The following is a 20,336-nucleotide window of genomic DNA, read 5'->3' as shown; positions in this document are numbered from 1 at the left end:
GTTTAGTTACTCTTTAATAAAGCCACACAAAATCTGGCGTGGGAAAACATCAAGAAAGTAAAAGATAATATTATTCAGTGTTGCGTATGTGGAACAGAGTTGTTGCGCCAACAACCTCAAAAAGTATCCATACTTCTACAAGCGAGGAAGATGGACCTAGCCAAACTAGCATCACATTTGTTCCAGCTTCTAGTAAGACATTTGTTCCAGCCAAACTGAGAGAATCTCTGTCATCATTGCCAACACGATTGCTGAAGATATGCAACCCATGTAAGTGATGTAAAGGATTCTTTTGGTCCATAAGCTGCTTTAGCCTTTGTAAGTTTTGGCACGTACCAAATATCTGAATATTCGTTAAGATCGCGCGCCGAATACTCAACCATGAGAAAATGGACTTGTAATCAGAGCCAGAGTCTTTGCGTGGCTGTGTGTTAACAGTATATCAAATCTCCAGCCAGTGAATCCCACATGTAGCAGACAGAGTGCCATATAGCAGTTTACTCTAAACCGTCTCTTCATTGTTTCTCTCTGCGGGTCCCTGGAGGATTTACACAGTATTTGTTTCCACTATGTCTCTCTGGCCTACCTCCTCTGAGGCTCCGCAACGAACAGGGGGGTGGAGCGAGGGGCAAAAAGGGGAAATGCTTTGTCATGTAACACACACATTTACCAGAAGCTTTTCTATCAACGCGGCGGAGAAGAGGGTTACATGAGCGAGGCTTTCCGACGGCAAGCAGTGGCTGCTGGCGAAGGGAGACGCAGACATAAATCTTCATCAGGCTACCCCCACACACACACACACACACACTTCCACTGTTGCCTCTCTTTCTACCATTCTTCCTCTCCCACTCCCTCTCTCTTTTCCTGTATCACCCTTGGCAAGGCCCGCGGTGCCATGTTGGCTGAGGATACGAGGGCGAAATGTGGTGTTAGTTTTATTTCTTGAGCCATAGGTCTGTGTGCTTTCAGCAGCCTATTTAGTTTTGCTTGTGCATATTCGCTGCAGTTACACGCCTCATCAATCCCAGCATGTAAGGTTTTAGGAGTAACAGGAGGCATTGGCCGGATCTTTAAAATGACGATGAAGTCACAGTGCGCTGCGTTGCGCCTGCAAAGACAACACTCAAATTCTCAAATTCGGAAATAAGCTCCAACAGTGGGGTACTTAATTATAAAAGAACATTATATTGTAATAAAATCTCAAACGCACGGTGACACACACGAGCATTGATTATATTGGATTGTGAAGGTTATGAGACGGGTCTGTATTGGAAGAGTTGATTTGACGACTTGATCGATGAGGAAATCCCCTTCCTGCAGACTGCAGCCAGTGCCAGACACCATTATGGACTAATGAGGTTAAGCAGTGGATAGCTATTGCCAAGTCACTGAGAGAAATCTGGACATTATTCAAATGACGGGCTCATAATGGGCGGACTTTAATCCATTACAAGACACAGATGACCTCAGTCATGTTGAATATTCCTGCAGCACACCCTGGTCCACTGACCGACTCTATGGTCTCAATGTCCGTCTGCGTTCCCAATCACTGCTGTCGCGGCGTTTCTTCTTTATGTTGGGAGATCTGTTTCTCCCATTCAGACGCTCGCAACGGGTGAAATAACGTAACGTAGGCAAACAGTCAAGAAAATATGCACATATCAGAGTATCATAGAGCGGGCGAGACATCTTAAACTGCCTACAAATTGTCAGGAACATGGAAGCACTTAGAGACAAGGGGCTTCAATGTGAAAAAGATGTGGGATGCCTCGCCAATGTGCTACTCAACAGCGGCGAGCGAGTTGCAGCCAGCGACGGGTTTTAATTTGGCGTAATTCGTCCAATGAGGGAAGCTCTGAATGGACCCGATGATAGAGAAACCAGTCCGCCTTTCCAGCTTTTTCCTTCACCCCTCACTTCTTCCTCCCCCCATCCCCTTTCCATGGTCATTTGACGTGGTCTTTGTGTATTTGTGCGGTGTTCGCCATGCCATACTAGAACTGAGCCTTTCTTTCGCCATGACAGCAAACGCCAAACAATGTTAGCGTCTGTGGACCGGCGCTCGTGGAAGCCGTGCTGTATGCGCTGGCCCACAGGACTGCGACGGGTCGACCATAGCAAGGGAAAGCGTTTCTTGGTAAAGTTGGGCGGGCCCTCTCAGAAATTTCATGCCTATATGCTATAGATTGGTAGAGCAGAAGTTTGGTGTTTGACTGTTACAACCAGTTATAAGAAAAGCACGGTTTCCTATACGTTTGGGCAGCCTGCCCAGGCTAAAAGCCGCCCAAGATTCTTTTTTTTTGGGGGGGGGGATCTCGCTGTGATGCACTAGGCATTTGAACATGGCATTTCTCATCAATGTAGTTTATAAAAAATAAATATTTAATGCTGTCAAGCATGTTAATGAACTACAACAACCATAATATATTGCTCCTTTGAGTGATGCATGGTATTGGTCAGACAGTCTGTACTGCGCTATGTCTGTACTGAAATGAACTGAAAAGAGATAAATTTAGAAATGTAACCTAATGAAGGACTTGATGGTGTATGCTGAGGAGATATTGTAATTAGCTCTATGTTTTATTTGCTTCACAAAACTAGAAATAATCAGAGGGGAGTATAATACTCAGCAAATTTTGCAGTAGTAAGTTAGCCACTACTAGCCTCTTTATAGTTAATAGAGTTGGAGACTTAAGAGCCTGAACAAAGATACTGAGTTTGCTAAATGAAAGTCCCCCTTGCTCCCGGAAGTAACTCGCCAAACCGTGCAGGCTATACAGAACCTTTAGTTCCCACCTAAAATAATCAGGCTTCAACAAAATTCCATGGAAAACTGCCTATAAACTCTGTAGGCGCGCTGTCAAAGTGTCTGCTACACTTTGATCCTGCTAGGCCTGTGGCTCCAGTGTGAGTGTGTGTGTGTTTAGAGTGTGAGTGTGTGTTTAGAGTGTGAGGCCGAGGCAGCGGCGTGATTCAGAGCGGCAGCAGACACCACAGACACGAACACGGCTCCATCGCCCACTGACAAAGCCAACAGCATCACCCAACACTCTGCTCTCTCTCTCACACACACACACAAGTTAGTTAAGATCAGACACCCTACTTTGACACTTGACACATAATTCATTCTCTCGAACACAGACAAAGACAGAAACACACACCCGGAGATGCGAGATGAAGTAACTGCTGCAAAAACATCCAACAACCGCACAAGCTAAACTCACTGGCAGTGTATGCGTCAGTGCACGTATGCATAAGCACACATGCACACGCACACACATGTACACACGCATACAGACATATACAGACACAGCCTGGCTGTTGGGGAAGGTTTCCCAAGCCAGCGGCTGGACAGCAGCGGCGCCATGGGAGCCCTCAGATCTCTCAGCCCAGGCAAAGAAATAAAACATTGTCCCAGCCGCGTGTGTGTGTGTGTGTGTGTGTGTGTGTGACACCACTTGCATGTCAGCGCAAGTGCATTCCTCCCTTAAGTCCCAGTGAACACTAACTAGGGAAGATAAAAGAGGTGCCACATTAAAAAGTTTTGAACAAACCCCGATTCATTTTTCCGTCATAGCAGACGGGCCTGATGGTAAATGTCTCCGTCAACGTTTCCTCGCGCTACGCACCCCTGGCACAGCGAGGCTACCATTACCAATCCGAGTACAGCAATTAAGATTAATACAAAAACTTCACTCGACGATAACTCACTTTCAGGCGGCTGCGTCATCGATTTCAGCATTATCAGAGTCCGATCAATCCAATTCAAAGCTTTATCCCGAAGAATGGGCCTCTGGAATTGATTCAAGGGGACAATGATAACCTGCTATTATAGAATCAAAATGGCACAGGGTTCAATTGTTTTGCTTTTGCAGTATTTTAACAAATGACCCAGTTCTAATGGAGGCAATGCGGGGTCAGCTGTAATAAGATTTCCTGATGCTGGGGACGTAGAGGCGTAGGTTGAAAGCAAGGCTAAATCACAATTATCATTATGGATCATGGCGGGATGTCAGTCCTTGCACATGTTAAGGTGACGCTGAGCGCCATTCCCCAGCTCAGTAACAGGCTTATTATGATGGCCCTATTAGATCAATGTGTCAATTACTATTACTCAAACTGGCCCTTGGGTCTGAAAAGATACAAAAGGAGGGAGAGACAGAGAGGAGGCTGGGCTCATTTACTTCCTCTGGTAGGACAAGAAACTACTCCAGAAATTAAGGGGGAAATGGAGTGGCCCTTGCCAGCTACAGAACACACAAAACCAGAGATAATAATAAAACACAGCAATTCAGAGAACGATAAGCTATGCTTCCATTAAATATAGGCAATGTTTAAAACATGTTTCATCAAAACAAAAATGATGAAACTCACTGCTGAGAGCGTGGCTACAGCCTCTAATGGAAAGGCTAGATCTGTGAAGACTGTTAGACTTGGCTCGGTTCAACTTCACAACAGTTCAAACATGGATTTTCCTAATCCTAAATTACTCTGCTAATTACAAGGTCGCATGCTGCAAAGCAACCGCAGTGCACACCTGCTGAATCCATCTCCCTTTGGACTAGCCCTGCAGTAAAACTCGGCTATATGGGTCATTTCACCATCCTGCTCTGCCACTGTGCTGGATTGTACCAGATTTGGAAAACCTCCCGACAACACAATGTTTTATGTGACTTTTACAACCGAGGGAGAGTCTTAATTTTAGAAACGCGACCGTTTACAATGCTCATTACGGCCCATTATGGAAGGCGCACGCCTTATTATCATGCCATTATCATCATTCTTGTCTGTGTACTTCCTTCTTGATGAAACATGTAGAAATCTGTTATTTTAGTTTTCACAACGATGCTGGGCTTATTCCACGGGCACTTTCCCTCTGGTTAACAGAATCCGAACACATTCAATCCACACACATTTTTATGAACAAGAACTGCACCAGTGGATCTAAACCGCACAATTTCATGTGGCTGGGAAAAGCATAGATGGAAGCCTGAGTGGGAATTAAAAAGCAGGCAAATAAATTCATTTACAAGGAAGGGACGTCATCACATTTCCGACTGGTGCAAAGTTTTACAAGCTCCCCAAATACGAATGACAATTACATGCTGTGGAAACGCAAAACAAATACAACCTTGGCCCGGGAATCCAAAGCTGGCTTCGGCGAACGAGGGGATATTGATGCTCAAACTGGAGAATGCAGAACTGCCGAATGGGTCAGAATGAAGTAGCCAACAGCTGATACTTTGTGCCGACATTCAATATATTTCAATTTGACTATTTTCATGGCAAAAAAATATTCAAAGTATTATTGGCAGGGTGGGAAAGCCTCTGAAACAGCATTTATACCATGGGACAGTAAAACTACCACACCTATCATATGGTAGGGGAACCACTGTGATACATTAGGCCTTTAAATGAAGATTTACAAAAAAACCATAACTGAACAATTAAACAAATAAATAAAATGTGCAAAGAAAATAACATGTCTTTACAGGTTTCTATGTAGCTGTGGTCAGAGAGGAACCTCCATCATATCAGAGGTGGACCACATGGCTGGCTGATATTTAATAAAAGGCCAATATTGGCAAATCAATATATCGGTCTAAATCTAATTTCCACATATGAAATAAAATAAATGCAGAGCGGTTTATTTCTTGAAATGAAGAATTTATTTTTCTCTGCAAGCTTTATTTTACTTATATAGTACTGGTATATACTATACTATATACATACACATATATATATATATATATATATACACATACATACATATATATATACACATACATATATATATATACATACACACACATATATCTATATACACACACACATACATATATATATACACATACATATATATATCTATATATATATATACATACATACATATACATACATACATATATATATACACATACATATATATATATATATATATATATGTATGTGTAAGTATAGTATAAGTATATATTAAAATTTGTATGAGGTTGACATAAAATGTTGGTTAATATAAAAAACATGAAATCATTGTGTGTATTAAAATTGTCTTGAAATTGCTGTGAAAATATAGGCAAATATGTATTCAACTTTTGGACCAAGAAAAATCTCCCAGGAAATTGTTTCATGACATCATTTCAACTCACTTACACATGCCTACAAATTAAAAAAAACAACATTTTAATATTTTATTATGCATTAAGAAAGGTGGGTGGTCAACAAAAACTGTTACAACATTCTCTCCCTGTTCCCTCCCCCATTGTTTTTCACACTCCCGCCCCTCTCCGTCTCGACTCATCTTCTAAACGCAGCCCTCCATACACAACAAACGCTGGCCACATCAGAGGCTGTTGGGGGCCTGAAGGGGGCCGCAGTGATTCCGGCATGCCGCGGGCATTAGCGGGAAAGTAATTAGGGTAAAAAGTTCAATCACAGCTCCATGTCTGCAGCGCTGCCAGAAATACATTTCCTTCCCTATTCAGTACCATACATTTCATGGCCGGCATATTGGAAACACATTGCCCCCTGTGTGCGTGTGTACTGACTCTTACCCATTCTTTGGTGTTTATAGCATTAAGGCATCACCCCTGACTAAAAGTGGTACAGCACAGTAGCAAACAAAGCCATTCTGACCCAACTGGCTACACACAAGGTAAATCAAGACACAAAGAAATAAAAGAAATCTCACTTTTCCCCATTAGGAACGACCCAATAATAAGGGGTGCGACATTGGAAAACTTCCAACTGTGTGATTTATGCATATGCAGTCCATAAATCCAACTTTCTCCTTGTTCCTTTGACAGCAGTGAAGTGGATATTAATATTCATTACTTCAACCATAGCTCGCATTAGATCCAATTTTAGCCATTTTAGCCTTGTGTGCCAATTTTCTGTCTGAGTTAAGTGAAAGCACTTGACACAAGAAACATCTGGTCAAGGAAGAGTTCTCTCTTCTGCTTTGACATCCCAAAGCTGTATTCACATCTAGAAACATGAGGTGCTGACTTTGCTTTAAAATTGCATGTGGATAAGGATATTTGTTAGAAGATAAGCCTTAAGGTTTAGGCTTGAAGCCAGGATACAGTGATATATACACATTTATCTGTTGGGATTTACATATCGGGGTATGCACAATTATGTCAGATACAGTGTGCTTGATCCCATTTGCCAATTTGGAATGTCACAAAATTGTAATAGCCCATGACAATAATTAACAACGCAGTTACAAATACTAATGTTAAAGGTGCAATAAGTAAGATATGCACTGCCCCATATAAAATAACCATAATACATCTGCAGGGTTGATAGGGTTGTTGATCAATACCAATGACCCAAGGACTACTTCATCAGGTGCTGAGATTCCTGGCTTTTAAAACTCACTTTCTGACCCAACTCCCCACCCATTGATGGTTCAAGACTCTCCCAATAACCCACCCACCCACCTACTGGCATTTTCAACTGCTCAACAACAGAGGACGATGCTAAGAGCAAGCGGCCGGCATTGCAAGATATTTCACCTATGAAGAAGCCACCAAAAAAAAAGAAAAAGCAGTATTATTATCACAGTATTGTGTATGGTGATATTTGACCTCTTCACTAATCTAGCTGAGTCCTCTCAATTGTAAAAATGTGACTATTATTTTGACAATTATAGGCCAGAGTAAGCAGCCAGAGACTTGTTCCTCGGTCAGCGATAGAGGACGATAAAAGTCATAGATTAGGTAATGCCCCTTTAAAAGATATTCATGGAAAACAGCTTTAAAACTCTTCAAAAGACAAACTTGAAAGGCCAGGGTCTTCCTGTCCTGGGAGACGGTGAGTTATATGGCCCTGCAGTCGGCACGACAAGGGCCGAGACAAGATCTAAGTGGCAACCTGGACCTGCAGACTCTCTTAGGGACTCGGGAGGAAGGGGAATCCACAAAAGGATGACTGCATGCTAAATACCAATCATATGCCCATGGTCCATTTCTTACATATATGCACCATATTAGCTTCCTTGCTGGGAGAATGGATTGGTAACAAGGGGGAACTCAAAGTCAGGTAAGATATGCCGGTGTTTTCTAGAGTGCTAATTAACCTATTTCCAGTAAAGTGGTGCTCAGTTAACATTCACCAACCCATCTGAAGAAAATCACTATAGTGCTGCTAAATACGAAGTATAATTTACGGGGAACAGAAAAGTTCAAAAAATCAAGCAAAATGAAATATTAATTGCTTTGACCATTCAGGCCTGCTGTAGGGAACGGCTTGTGGTAGAGGTCTGAAAAGTCATTACAAATCATTCAGCCTGTCGGAGTGTGTTTATATGCACCACTTCCAGTACTACCGAGTTTAATCTGACTTCCTATTTGAAGGGGGAAAACTGGCGAGGCAGAACACATTTTCGACAGACATAAAACAGACATGCAAGTCAAAATAAACGCTTCAGAGTGAAGCCTGAGCCCTGAAGCCCTGCCTATGCAGTGAACGAGTGTATGAGTGTGTGTGTGTGGTTGTGTGTGTGTGTGCTGAAAAAAGGGGAAGTTGAAGACCAGATTACAGCCATTCCCATTTCCATAGAGGGGCATGACAAAAGCATCCGGGAATGATTTCATCAAAACCGTTTTTTTGGGGGGGGTTTTTTCAAAAGAGAACATGACATTCTTGCCCACAAATTGAAGACAAACCTCTTACTTTGAGGACCAGGAGAAAAAGATCATACTCTTGCCTGTGAATTCTGTTGCGTTACAGAAACTCTCAACATCACAAGAAACCATGATGACACATTTGAGTACAAATCAAAACACCTCTGGAATCATCCAGATAACCAACACATCCCCTTGACTCCTTAATGCCAATTCAATCATTAGACACAGCTAAATGTTCCTTATCTAGCCTCCATCCCGGATGCGTGGGTCTACACACGGGCTTGGATACTAAGTGGTGTGTTGTTGAGGATGGGTGGAGAGATCATAATGTGACAGGGAAGAACGCCGCGGCCTCACGCTGGTTTAAAAGCGCCACTTCTCCAAATCCCCTTAATCTGGCGGCTCTTTTCATACAAACGCTTGACGATTTTCCATTTAATACACTTTAGAAGAAGGATACCTCCGGTCCGCATCGAAAAACTGTCATGAAAATGCAATGGAACGCAAGGGCTTAGTGCCCGCAATAGGCTTTCACCATTAAGTCTCTTCGAAAGTGTCGTGTGGATTGAGTGGATTTTGTTGCTCGCAACACTAATTAATAACCCGGCATTAGGTGACAACAGGACTAACAGCAGCTTTGGATAAAGACATTCAGGGACATGACATTATGTATGCTGTAAGTTTAGAAACAGTTTACCTGTGGTCAGTGTCCTACTATTATGCATGGGGTCAGATAGAAAAGCAAGGAATATCAATACATATTTTTAGTGTTTATACTTAATCCAGGATATCTTTTTAATTATAAGTACTGAAAATTAAAAATCTGTGAATGAGTGTGCTTACTTTTAACAGTTCAACCTGTTAAAAAAATAGGTATCACCAATAGATAATAAGTCACCATGAAAAATAACCACACCATATTTAAAAGGAAAAGTAGTAGTGTAATTGTTTAAATATTCTTTTATAAAGTGCTAATATGTGGAAATCTAAAATTAAATAAATCAGAAGCAGGATTTTTAACATACAGTGCAAGAATATTAAATGCTGGTATTATATTCTGCAAAGTTTATATTGGAAATCAGCACTTTGATTCTTTGAAAATAAATTTCATTAATTATATGAATACCATGATAACAAAAAGGAGGGAGAAGAGTAGACCCCAGGGAGAATAGCAACTGACTCAGGCATTAGCCAATGGGGACACCTTCAAAAATAAAAAATATGTGTTGGAGGGTGTCACGTGAATCGCAAGGAGCAGATAAAAGCCCAGTGCTTGCGGAGCCCATAGAAATGGGAGTATCCATGGTTGCAATGGTGACCATGACATCAGCCCAGAATCTCCATGTGTGTCAGCCAGAACCCCGAAATAACAAATCCAGTAGTAATCTCCACGGTGACAGAGGACTATATTGGTTAAAAGAAAAAAAGGACCACATCCTCTCAGCATCTGGAGATGTTGTGAGGGGGTAGCTGGGGGTTGGAAATGTCAGGGACTCCACTGACAGTTCCCAAACTCCGGAGAACAAAAGCACGCTTCTTCAGCGCTGAACTTTTACCCAAGGAGTGTGTGCACCAAAAAAAAAAAACACCCACAAACAGTTAAATCGCCTCCGTCCTGCCCATATGATTTACATTCATTGAGAAAGGGCAGTCTTAAATCTCTCCGAATTTTAATACCTGCGGACGTAATTAAAATGAAAGAAAATAATAACAACAGCGGGTAGGGGTAGGAAACACAAATCCTTTCCAGATATGCGAGTAGACATACCAGGGTCTGCAATGGCACCAGCATTCTTTACTAATTCCCAAAGCCCACTGGCACTGGTGCAGAGAGTGAAAGGGACGCATATGTAGCTTTGCTGTCAGGAAAATCACTGGATCCATACATTGTTTGGACTTAACGCATAATCCTTTCCATTGATAAAATTATGTTGAGTGTGCCTGGCTGGAAGTCCACAAGTACAGGGCTTCAGCACACATGCTTTTTCCCTTCTCTGGTTTTCCTTTAATTTGCAAATCTTGTAATCTAAGCCTAGAGCTGACTGAACCAACTTCTAAACCAGCACCGCTGTAGCGGCCAAGACTCCAATCTGTTTTCCATTTAAGTGTCAAGACGGCATCCTTTTTGGTGGTTCACAAAAGCTGTTATTTCAAAATGATTATATGCTAAAAATTGTGTGAGGACCTTAGTAAGTTTGCGAACAGGCCCAGTGGAAAGTACTGCGCCGCACCCGGAAGCCTTTTTCCTCCTCGTCTTTGACCGTGGTGTTATTTACCAAGCACTTCTGTAGGGGGAAGAACCGGGGCTGTGCCATTCAGCCAGAGGTCAGGGTTTCTGCTTTTCAACACAGCGCATGTTTTCGGCATTAGCGCCGAGCGACGCCTGGCTGCTCCGCCAAACCGTCAGAGCCCTGCCTGTCTCGGTGTCAGCGAGGACATAGGAAAAGCAGAAGCAACGGCCGCGGCGTCGGAGACGGGGGCCCGGCAGTCCCTGGAAAACATCAGGAAGGTGGTCTCCATCAAAGCGCCCGGCCGAAGACAGACTTCCTTATTTCATTTCCCAGAGAGGAAATATCGAGTTAAATTTTGTGTTGTTCTGGAAGAGGAGCAGGAGTAAATGGAGGAGAGGGAGAGGGAGGAGGAGGAGGAGGAGGAGGGGGAAGAAGGGAGGGTACAGACTGGGTATGGAGAGGCGAGCGCAAAATGCAGTGGGTTTTGTCTCGTTTTAATTCCCTTTCTTTCCCACTCTTTTCCCCGAGCCGGGACATGACGTCCCCGGTCCATGCTCTTTGAGCTTCCCAGGGGTCTGCACATCTGTTTAATCTCCCCTCTTAGCCCCTGTCTGTCTGTCTGTCTATGGGGCATTCAGGTACTGCTTGCCTCCCTACAATAGTGCCAGTGAGACTACATGAATCCAAGCTACTGAGCCCACATCACCGGCCACTGGCTCAACTCCAGTTGGGTGCATGTGAAGGGTTCATAACCAGGCGAGGGGCGGTCCTTTGATGCTTCTCATTATTAACAGAAAATTACAGGCTATCAGATGTACTTAGGATTTGTACTTCATAATATCACAAAGAGTAAATCACTCCCCGCTCCCTCCTGCTCTTTTTGAAGACCAAATGTCATGAGGATGGGACGTTCCATTAGCACATAGAGGTTACTTTAGTTTCTCTCCCTCTGGTCTCCAACCAGTCAGTGTGTACTTTTCCAACTCCACTGAAGATAAGAGTTCACCTGGAACTACCCTGAGCGAGTCCCACTTATATGCTAATGCTCATGTTTCACTGGGTCATCCTACATCTTACGACACGGTTAATTAATTAATAACATCCTGACAGCCACTTATCTCTCTGCACTTGCGTTTGTCAAGCATTAACACCTAGCTGCTGGAAAAGAGGAGGGGGTCCAGCTTCAAAGAACAAATTACAATTCATTTGAATCAGATGGACAGATTCATGATGAGCTTTGCTGGGTTGACATCTGCCATGTTGTGAGTCAGAACTCGGTTCGGCCATTGCGGGTCTGAATGAGCAGAGACCAGGAGCTGAACAGACCAGCCGTAGAAACAGAACCACCAGAACTTGACATAACTTTCATGAATTCGCCGTGTTGCAGAACGTATAAAATCTGGGCACTGAAATAATTAAAACGCCACGTTGCCAAACAACATTCATCACGCTGACAAGCGGTCATGGCTAGCACGTATGGAAACTGGATTACGTGTGTGTGTGTGTGTGTGTGTGTGTGTGTGTGTGTGTGTGTCCACCATACAGAATCAAAAATTGGCACCTTCAAAAAAGGTCATTTGGCTTAGTACCGACTGTGACTCAAGCAATGTCAGTTTCCTTCAATGAAATACTATGTTCGGTTTTCTACAGGCCCTATCAAGTAAAACTCTGTAAAACATCTTTTCTGACATTTTGAAAGTCCTCATGAGAAAATATCAAAAGGTGAGTAATTATGCTGGAGTGGCTCTTCTCACATCTAAGAATTGTCAAAATCCAACGGTTCTGTTCAATGTAATACACTGTCATAGCCCTTCCCCAGTCATTGCACTGACGCCTCGCCAGATTTTTTTTTTTTTTTTTTACATTTTACACAAGACAAAATACAATACGCATAAGGCTTCATCACGCCCCGACTGGGTGAAATGGAGATTTCTGTCATTTTCAGCTCTTGTGAATCAATTTCTCTCTCATCTCTAGCAGAAACTAGATCTTGTATGAAGTCAAAAACTTGAAGTTTTTCCTACAAATTCAATACAAAAAGTATTCGAATCAGTTGGGCCAGGTATTTTAGCGATTGCAAATAGCTCTATGGCAGCTCGCACTTTTTTTTTTTTCTTTTTTTTTTTTTTTTAAAACATGCAGTGGTTCATCCCCTCCTTAAAAAACCTGCAGGCCTATCTCCAAGCTTCCATTTTTACCCAAGGTTTTAGATGAAGTTGTTTAAAAATAAGACTTCAAAATAAGAGCAATTTCAATCTGGATATGCATAGTACAGAGACTACCTTCCTTAAAATAACAAACAACCTTTCTTTTAGCAGCAGATTTGGGTGAAAGCTTCATGTTAATTCTTTTAGATCTTAGTGCAGCACTTGACACTGCAGACCATGCAATTTTAATTGACTGGGCTTTTTGGCTTTCGATCGACCTGCCTTAAGAGATTAGGCTAGCAGAATCAGTATCATCTTTCAAATCACTTCTTAAATCCTATTTTCATACACTTGCTATTATGTGATGTCTTTTATTACATTATCTTTTTTTTATTATTATATATTCATAGATTTTATATTGTGGTGCCGTCTAGTTTTTGCTTGTTTTAATTTATTTTATGAATATGTTTGCTCTTATTTGATTGTAACCTCTTGCAAGTGTCATAAAAATAAAGTCCATTGTTATTATTATTGTTAGCATTTTCTCTGTAATGCTACAAACATGCAGACACAATTGACCGCTGTTGAGCAGTAGTCTCCAACCATGTGCATGCAGGTTTTCATTCCAACCAACAACACCAGCTGATTTCACTGATGAGTTCCTCCTCTACTGCTAATCAGTGAAAGCAGCTGCTGTAGTGTGTGGCTGGAATGAAAACCTGCATATACGTGGCTCACAACGGCACGTGGCTGCAGACCGCCACTGTAGAGGATTATGGCTAAAAATCCTGTTGACATAGGAAGTGATGTCAGCTGCGCGACAATGTCTGGACTCACCCGGAGGAGCCCGTGCTCTTGCAAACCCCCAGCAGGGGCCTCTTGTCACCAAAACTGTCCATCTTCAGAGGGCCTGCGGAGGAAGAGGAGTAGGAGGAAGAGGCCGATGAGAACCAGAACACAACAAAGAGGGACATTCTTGAAGCGAGCATGTGAGGCCTCTAGTGTCGCCCACCCACTTCACGTTTAACAGGCCGCCAATTACCACAACAGGAAGTGTGTTGATTACATTACAACTGTTGCCCTGTAATTAAATTATGGTCACAGAACATTTTTTGACGGGCGGAGAAGATTTTTTGTTTTTTTCCCCCCAGATTAGGCCTTTATTTTTCCTAACAACTTAGTGGGCATCCATCCGCGCCGGCCACAACATAGTGCCAAGTCCACATAAAGACTTTAGGAGATCAAATGAAATTAAGACAACAGCGTGTCAGAGTTTTAAGAGGGAATGAGAGGAAAAACAAAAAACAATCTTTCCCCAGAAAACATTGGGAAGACAGAGGGAGATATAAAGGCAATAGTGAGGGATAAATTAAATAAAAGAATCAAGCTAAACAGGGAGAAATGTCCTTGAAGTGACGAAAGGGAGGACATTTGTTTTTGTGTTTGTCGTTGGGTTTCAGGGTGGAATTATAGCATAGTAAAAAAAAAAAAAAAAAACAGAGGAGAAAACATGTTGCATTAAGTGGACTGATCCCATATTTTCCTTAATTGTCTCGTTCTTGAAGACGGGCAGAGGAGCAGGGGATCGGAGGGATGGGGGCTTAGATTGAAGAAGATGTTACCCTTTAGAGGACTGTAATTTGAGGCTTGACAGTAATCAGCCCGAGTTCCTGTGGTGTGGCGTGAGAGCAAATGTGCCGTCCCTACCAGCCCTTAACACTCCCGACAGGGCCCTTTCTTCTGTCTTCATGTTTCTGTCATCAGACATCATAACCAGTCACGATATTGAGCCGTAATATAAATATGATGATTCCAGAAGAGACTTGGGGCTTTCATTAAAATGGCACATTTAGTAAAATAAACTTTCTGGGAAGGGACTTAAATTTGATTACTAGTGGACTGTAATTGAAGCAAAACCAAGTACTGTTGACTTCCATATGGACTTATGTGTGTTTGAATGTTAGAATGCGGATGTATGGGCGCAGTGAATTTAAAGCACGGCCTGAAACAGAGGCAGCATGCGCGCTGTTATACTTTATAGAATTTCCAGAGCTCTTTCTTTTCCAGTGCGGGGCCATCGACCCAAAGTGAAGGTCTATTGTGATGAAAATATATACAAACTGACATCCATTGAAAGCGCTCAAGAGAGCAGACAGACCTAATGCATATTAGGATTTTCCTCAATGCTCATTTATGGTCAGACAAGGCAACAGAGTGATGCCCCGTTTTCCAAGACACCGGAAGAGCATAGGTTGTAAACTCCAAGGAGGATGCGGATAAACGGATTACTCCCGTTGGAAAACCACCACTTCCTCCTCTATTCTGGGAAGGGGAGACCTTGCCTTATTATAATCAACACCTATTTTCGGGTCTTTCCAAATCCGCCCACCCACAGGCTCCCATCCGAGACAATTGGCCTTTTAATGGCTCACCACAGTGCAACACTGTTTGCGCCCTGGCAGATCGCAATCAGTGTCCTCCCCTCCAGTAGTACAATTCATTTTTATTTTCTGCCGAGAGAATTGCTCCCCTCATGTGTCGGGGGTATCTGCTGCTTCTTATTACTGTGGCCTGCTTTCATCCGTTTCCAGGGCCTCTTCAAATGCTGTCATTGTGTGTTGCTGAAATCTGCCAAAGGACCGGAACATGGACGGAGAACAAAAAGCCGATTTTCTCACCAAAAAATGCCACAAGCCAGCGGGGCTATTTGGCGCCCTTCACAGCACTGATTGATACCTGCAGTGACACCAAATTCAAACTTCATGTCTGGAAAGGAACTAATTGATGGAACGAGAAATCTAACTGTACCGTGGCTTGGAGGATGTGAGCGCTGCTGCTCATATTAGATACAACTGTCTGTGTGTGAGAGAGACACACATTTGGTATTGTACATCAACAACTTGACTATTTCACTAGAGGAGACAGAAATGAAATGAATCACTATGCTGATATGTGAATTCTGTAATGATTAAATGTGGAAATTGTGGTCATCAATTGTGGAAACTAAAATTGCAATATATAATTATACATGATTAAGTGTGCATTTTTTCGTTTAAACATTGTTCTGACTTTCTTGGGGTTAGGGTTACCACAGCTGAAATCAGTTTTTTTCTGTAAATACAATAGACTGTGCTGAAGAACACATGAACACAGTGTGGAAGGAGCGGTTCACTTCAGAAAGAGTCAAATTCTTGACATTAGAAAGAAAAAAAAAATCTGTCATCCTCATGCCACTGTATTTAAATGATCAGTGTATTGATTTTCCTATTTAAAACCTAAATTTGCATATAAAAGTGTATGCTGTGACGCATCCATACCACACTGTAGTTGTGTATAACGAACATATTCCTAAGCAATCTAAGGTATCATGCAAAATGCAGTTTGTTTTTTGCAGGTTTTACAGATAAAATGCATCACACAGACTCCTTTCATAATAATCTAACCAAAAGAAATTTACAGATATCAATGTCATGTTGTTGTTTTTGAGAACACTTATCAGATATTATAAGTTCTCCTAAATCAGTAACAAATGCTTTCTTATTCTGGTTGGCATGGCAGATGAAGCACTGTGATGTTACTGTATTCATGTCTCGTCTTTGTGTTGGCAGAATCCTGATTTTCGGCCACATTTCGAGCTAACATTCTTGTCAGGCTGACATGGCAGCCATGAAATTTCCAATTATTTCCACATTTCCAAAAACTCAGCAGTGCATAGTGTTAGATTTTTCACACCCAACCCAAGAATATCAAATCATAACTGAATGTTGCAGAATTCACTGACAGAACTCTTTGAGAACTAAGACAAAAAGGGAGTGTGAATGGGTTCTAAATTACCATTATTCATACATTTGAGAAAATATATTTTATTGTTTTCAGGAACTTTACAGGTTGCAGGGAGCAGGCTCAGAAGTCCACAGTGAATTTGTCTGCGTAGGACCATACATCCCCTTTCTGTTCTCCATCCAAGTCTTAAGAAGTGGGCGAGCGTCAGTTAAAGCCTGGTGGGAACGCTGCTTGTTGTGTGCGGCTAATTCTTCACTGCTTCCCCCTCCTCTGGAAACTGATTGAATGTGATTAGATCAAAACCATGGCTATGTTTGTCACTGGACTCTTTCTCTTCCTCGCCTAACCTTTAATAAATGTGATTACCTCTCGTAACACAATGGGACCGAGGAGCCAGTTATGATATGAGAGATAGAGCGAGGGAGATGGTGAAGAGCAGAGGAGGGTGGGACAGAAGAAGGCCACTGCAGACAGACATTAAAGGAAAAATCCACCCTCGGATCCTTTTACACTGTTAGATATCATCGATTTGTGATATCCAATGCATTCCAGGAGTTATTTTGTGATGAAGTGTTGTAATTTACTTTTTTGGTGTACCCACTTTCCCTCAACCTGCCTCGTTAGTGATTTCCTACGTTACTCAAAATGCAACATGGCTGCATTGCATTCTGGTCTATCGAGGCTATTGAGAAATTGGTCTCTCTGTCTTCTCTACGATGGATTTCTCCCTGTATGATTGTTGAACGTTGCTGCAAAATAGTGGGTCTAGAAAGAAGCCCTCGCTCTTTGATTCTAAGGGACTGACACCAAAACCATTGTTTTTATCGATAGCTGAACGATTTTCTGCTCTCAAACTCCATTGTAGCTGCTGGAAATATATATATTATTTGGCCAGTTATCCACGGAAAGAAGGAAAATACACAACTAAACAACAAAATGGGCCCAGAAATGTGTATATCAGTGTGTATATAGCAGTGTTAAAGTGTTTAAGGGTGGATTTGGCAGCACTGGACATAAGGGACAATAATGTTGACAATGCAGTAGGTAAAGATGAAAAGCTGACAATAAAAGAAAGAGAGGCAGGGAAAGAAAGTGACAATCATGCATGTGCACGTGAAAAAAAGTCGGAGTGACCCATAAGTGGAAGATCAGAGTTATAGAGATAGTGAAAGAGAGTGTGAAGGAGAGTCAGAGCAGTGGGAGGTTTCCAGCAAAGCCTTGGCAGCGGGGAGCCATTCACTTCAGAGGCTTGCCACGGCTAGCTGAGAGCAGGCCAACACTAATCTTAGATTGACTTAAACATTAGGATGAGAGGGCACGTCGGGGACGGCCCTGGCAAACGAGGCCTTGCGAGTATTAAGGAACAGGGGGCAGCAGTCTTTAATTTTAATGAAATATCACCACTCCAAAATGACCCGCAACCCAAAACTGCATGAGTTGCGCCGCACAAAACTTCATTTTGAGCGTTGTCCTTGAAAGCTGAAAGAAAGTAAAACCGAAGTAATTTTTTTTCCAGGACAAGAAGATTCACAATTATGTTGAATAAAAACACTCTTCAGAGGGAAACCGAGGCAAAAGTGTTTCAAAGTGCATAAATCCACATTGCCATATTTCCACCACTTTAGCAGATTTGGAAGACAAATATAGCTGTAAAAACAGCAAAGGGAGCATTTGTGTGTGTAGTTCATGTGCCGAGACGAGGTGAAAACAGCTGAGCTATTCTCTAGATACTGGACTGACAGGATAGCTGCTGTCTCACTGTCTTGGTGCAGCACAGTCGTTTGCAACACGCATCTTGATGTGACCCCGTAACATCTAAGCACCAAGTGTGGAAATTTACTTCACCTGACAAGAGAACTACTCACCAGCTACACTGGCGACAGGTATGGAAAGGTGGAAGTGGTTGTCAGTGGCAAACATTTTGTTTTTGTTCTGTGATGTTGACCTCCACTTACTTCAATTTTTTTCACTTGTTCTTGTATTTTATTCTCTCAAGTAAGGCGTAATAAAACAAAGTCCACTGAAGGTGTATGTAGTCTTTTACCCTTTAAAATATATACAGTAGGAATTGATAAGGAAATCGATAAAGAATCGGATCGATAAGACAAATTGAAGTTAGTTCTAAGATCCCTTTCCATAATACTGATCAATTATACAATAAATATGTAATCAAAGAACCGCATCATATTCATCATATCAGAGGTGGACGACATTTACTGGTCGATTATATTATTATTATAATATTGGCATAGTATATTGGCAAACAGTTATATTGGTCTAACCCTTGTTCAAATTCAGAATACATGTGTCTTAGTGTTGGTAGTTACATATTCAGGCAGTGTTCAGGCATTGAGGATACTCACTGATATGGGGGGCTGGCAGGATGCGAGCTGCTCGTACCGGACCATGGCGCACCGAGAACAGCTCTTGGGCCTCCCCAGCCAACTGCAGGAAAGGAATAGAATTAAAGACCATGTACACATACCAGGACCTTCACACAAGTTCACATCAAAAGCCACGTGGAGAGACACCGTAGAAATAAAAACACAAAGACACTCGGTGGGAGTAGCATCTTCTCTTCTGCGCCCAAAACGACTGGGACAGAGATCATACAAGCCTATCATGAAGCTATGCTTAAACCACATATAATGCAGCTTCCAAGCCACATCAGACAAACAATGCAGTCTCAGTCTCAAAGTCATGTTTATCAAGTGTGATGGCTTGCATGGCAACCATGGAGGATGTCATCCTAAGGAGGTGTTTGCAGAACAACAAAGACTTTAACGGAAGATAAAAAGCTGTTGTGTTTCTGAATTAAAACAGGTTCTCCGGATGTTGGCGGGACGTTGTCCGGCGATGGCGGTGGCATGGTAGTTTGTCAGACAATAAGCAAAGTTAAAATAAAAAGTAGGGCTTGCTTGAGAACAAATCATCTCAAAGGAAATCAACTGCCAAAAGAGGTGTGGAAATGACATCCAAGAGAGAGAAGAGCAGTTAAATTTTTTTTAAATATTGTTTTTATGATCACTTTTCATTATACTGAAATATTATTGTCATTACTTGTCCCGGTACATTCTTTGAGATGCACTGTGTATGTTCTCTTATCTCTGGGAAACAATCTAACAAGTACAAAAAAATGCTAGTTGAGTTGATGTGACCAAGCATACAATGAAAAACATGTTTATCAAGCAGTTTGCTTCAGTCAGATATTTGCTGTTGGTAAAATAAACTCCATGTTTTTTGGGGTTACCGGTTTAAGCCAGCTCTTATTGGGGGGTGCTGCGATAATCAATATGGACATACGTCTAATTAAATCCCGTCAAATCAGCCAGAATGCACTGATAGACTTTTCTTTTCCAGCGATACACTCCAGAGGGGTTGGAGGCTTTACGTCGGCACGCCATAGACAGACAATGCAGGGGGGGGAAAAGGCCAAGGACAAAGAATGATTTGTTCACACTGTAAGAAAAATAATCTATTCCAACTGCGTGGAACGGGCTTTTCATGGAGAGAGAGGGGGCAGGGAGGGAGGATGAGGTACAAGG

General features: G+C 42.2%; 1 protein-coding gene across 1 annotated transcript in view; it reads right to left on the bottom strand.

The window, feature by feature from the left end:
• bcas3 (BCAS3 microtubule associated cell migration factor) overlaps positions 1 to 20,336 on the bottom strand; it is a 292,284-nt gene that overhangs the window by 259,074 nt on the left and 12,874 nt on the right. Inside the window, exons 6-7 of the mRNA XM_078284118.1 lie at positions 19,155 to 19,236; positions 13,846 to 13,918 (exon numbers count right to left, since the gene is read on the bottom strand). Of these exons, the coding sequence (XP_078140244.1) occupies positions 13,846 to 13,918; positions 19,155 to 19,236 (155 nt within the window). The remainder of the gene's footprint in view (positions 1 to 13,845; positions 13,919 to 19,154; positions 19,237 to 20,336) is intronic.

This window comes from Centroberyx gerrardi, chromosome 6 (assembly GCF_048128805.1).
Source record: "Centroberyx gerrardi isolate f3 chromosome 6, fCenGer3.hap1.cur.20231027, whole genome shotgun sequence".
In the NCBI taxonomy this organism is placed as follows: domain Eukaryota; kingdom Metazoa; phylum Chordata; class Actinopteri; order Beryciformes; family Berycidae; genus Centroberyx; species Centroberyx gerrardi.
This window is presented reverse-complemented; position numbering and strand designations above follow the sequence as displayed.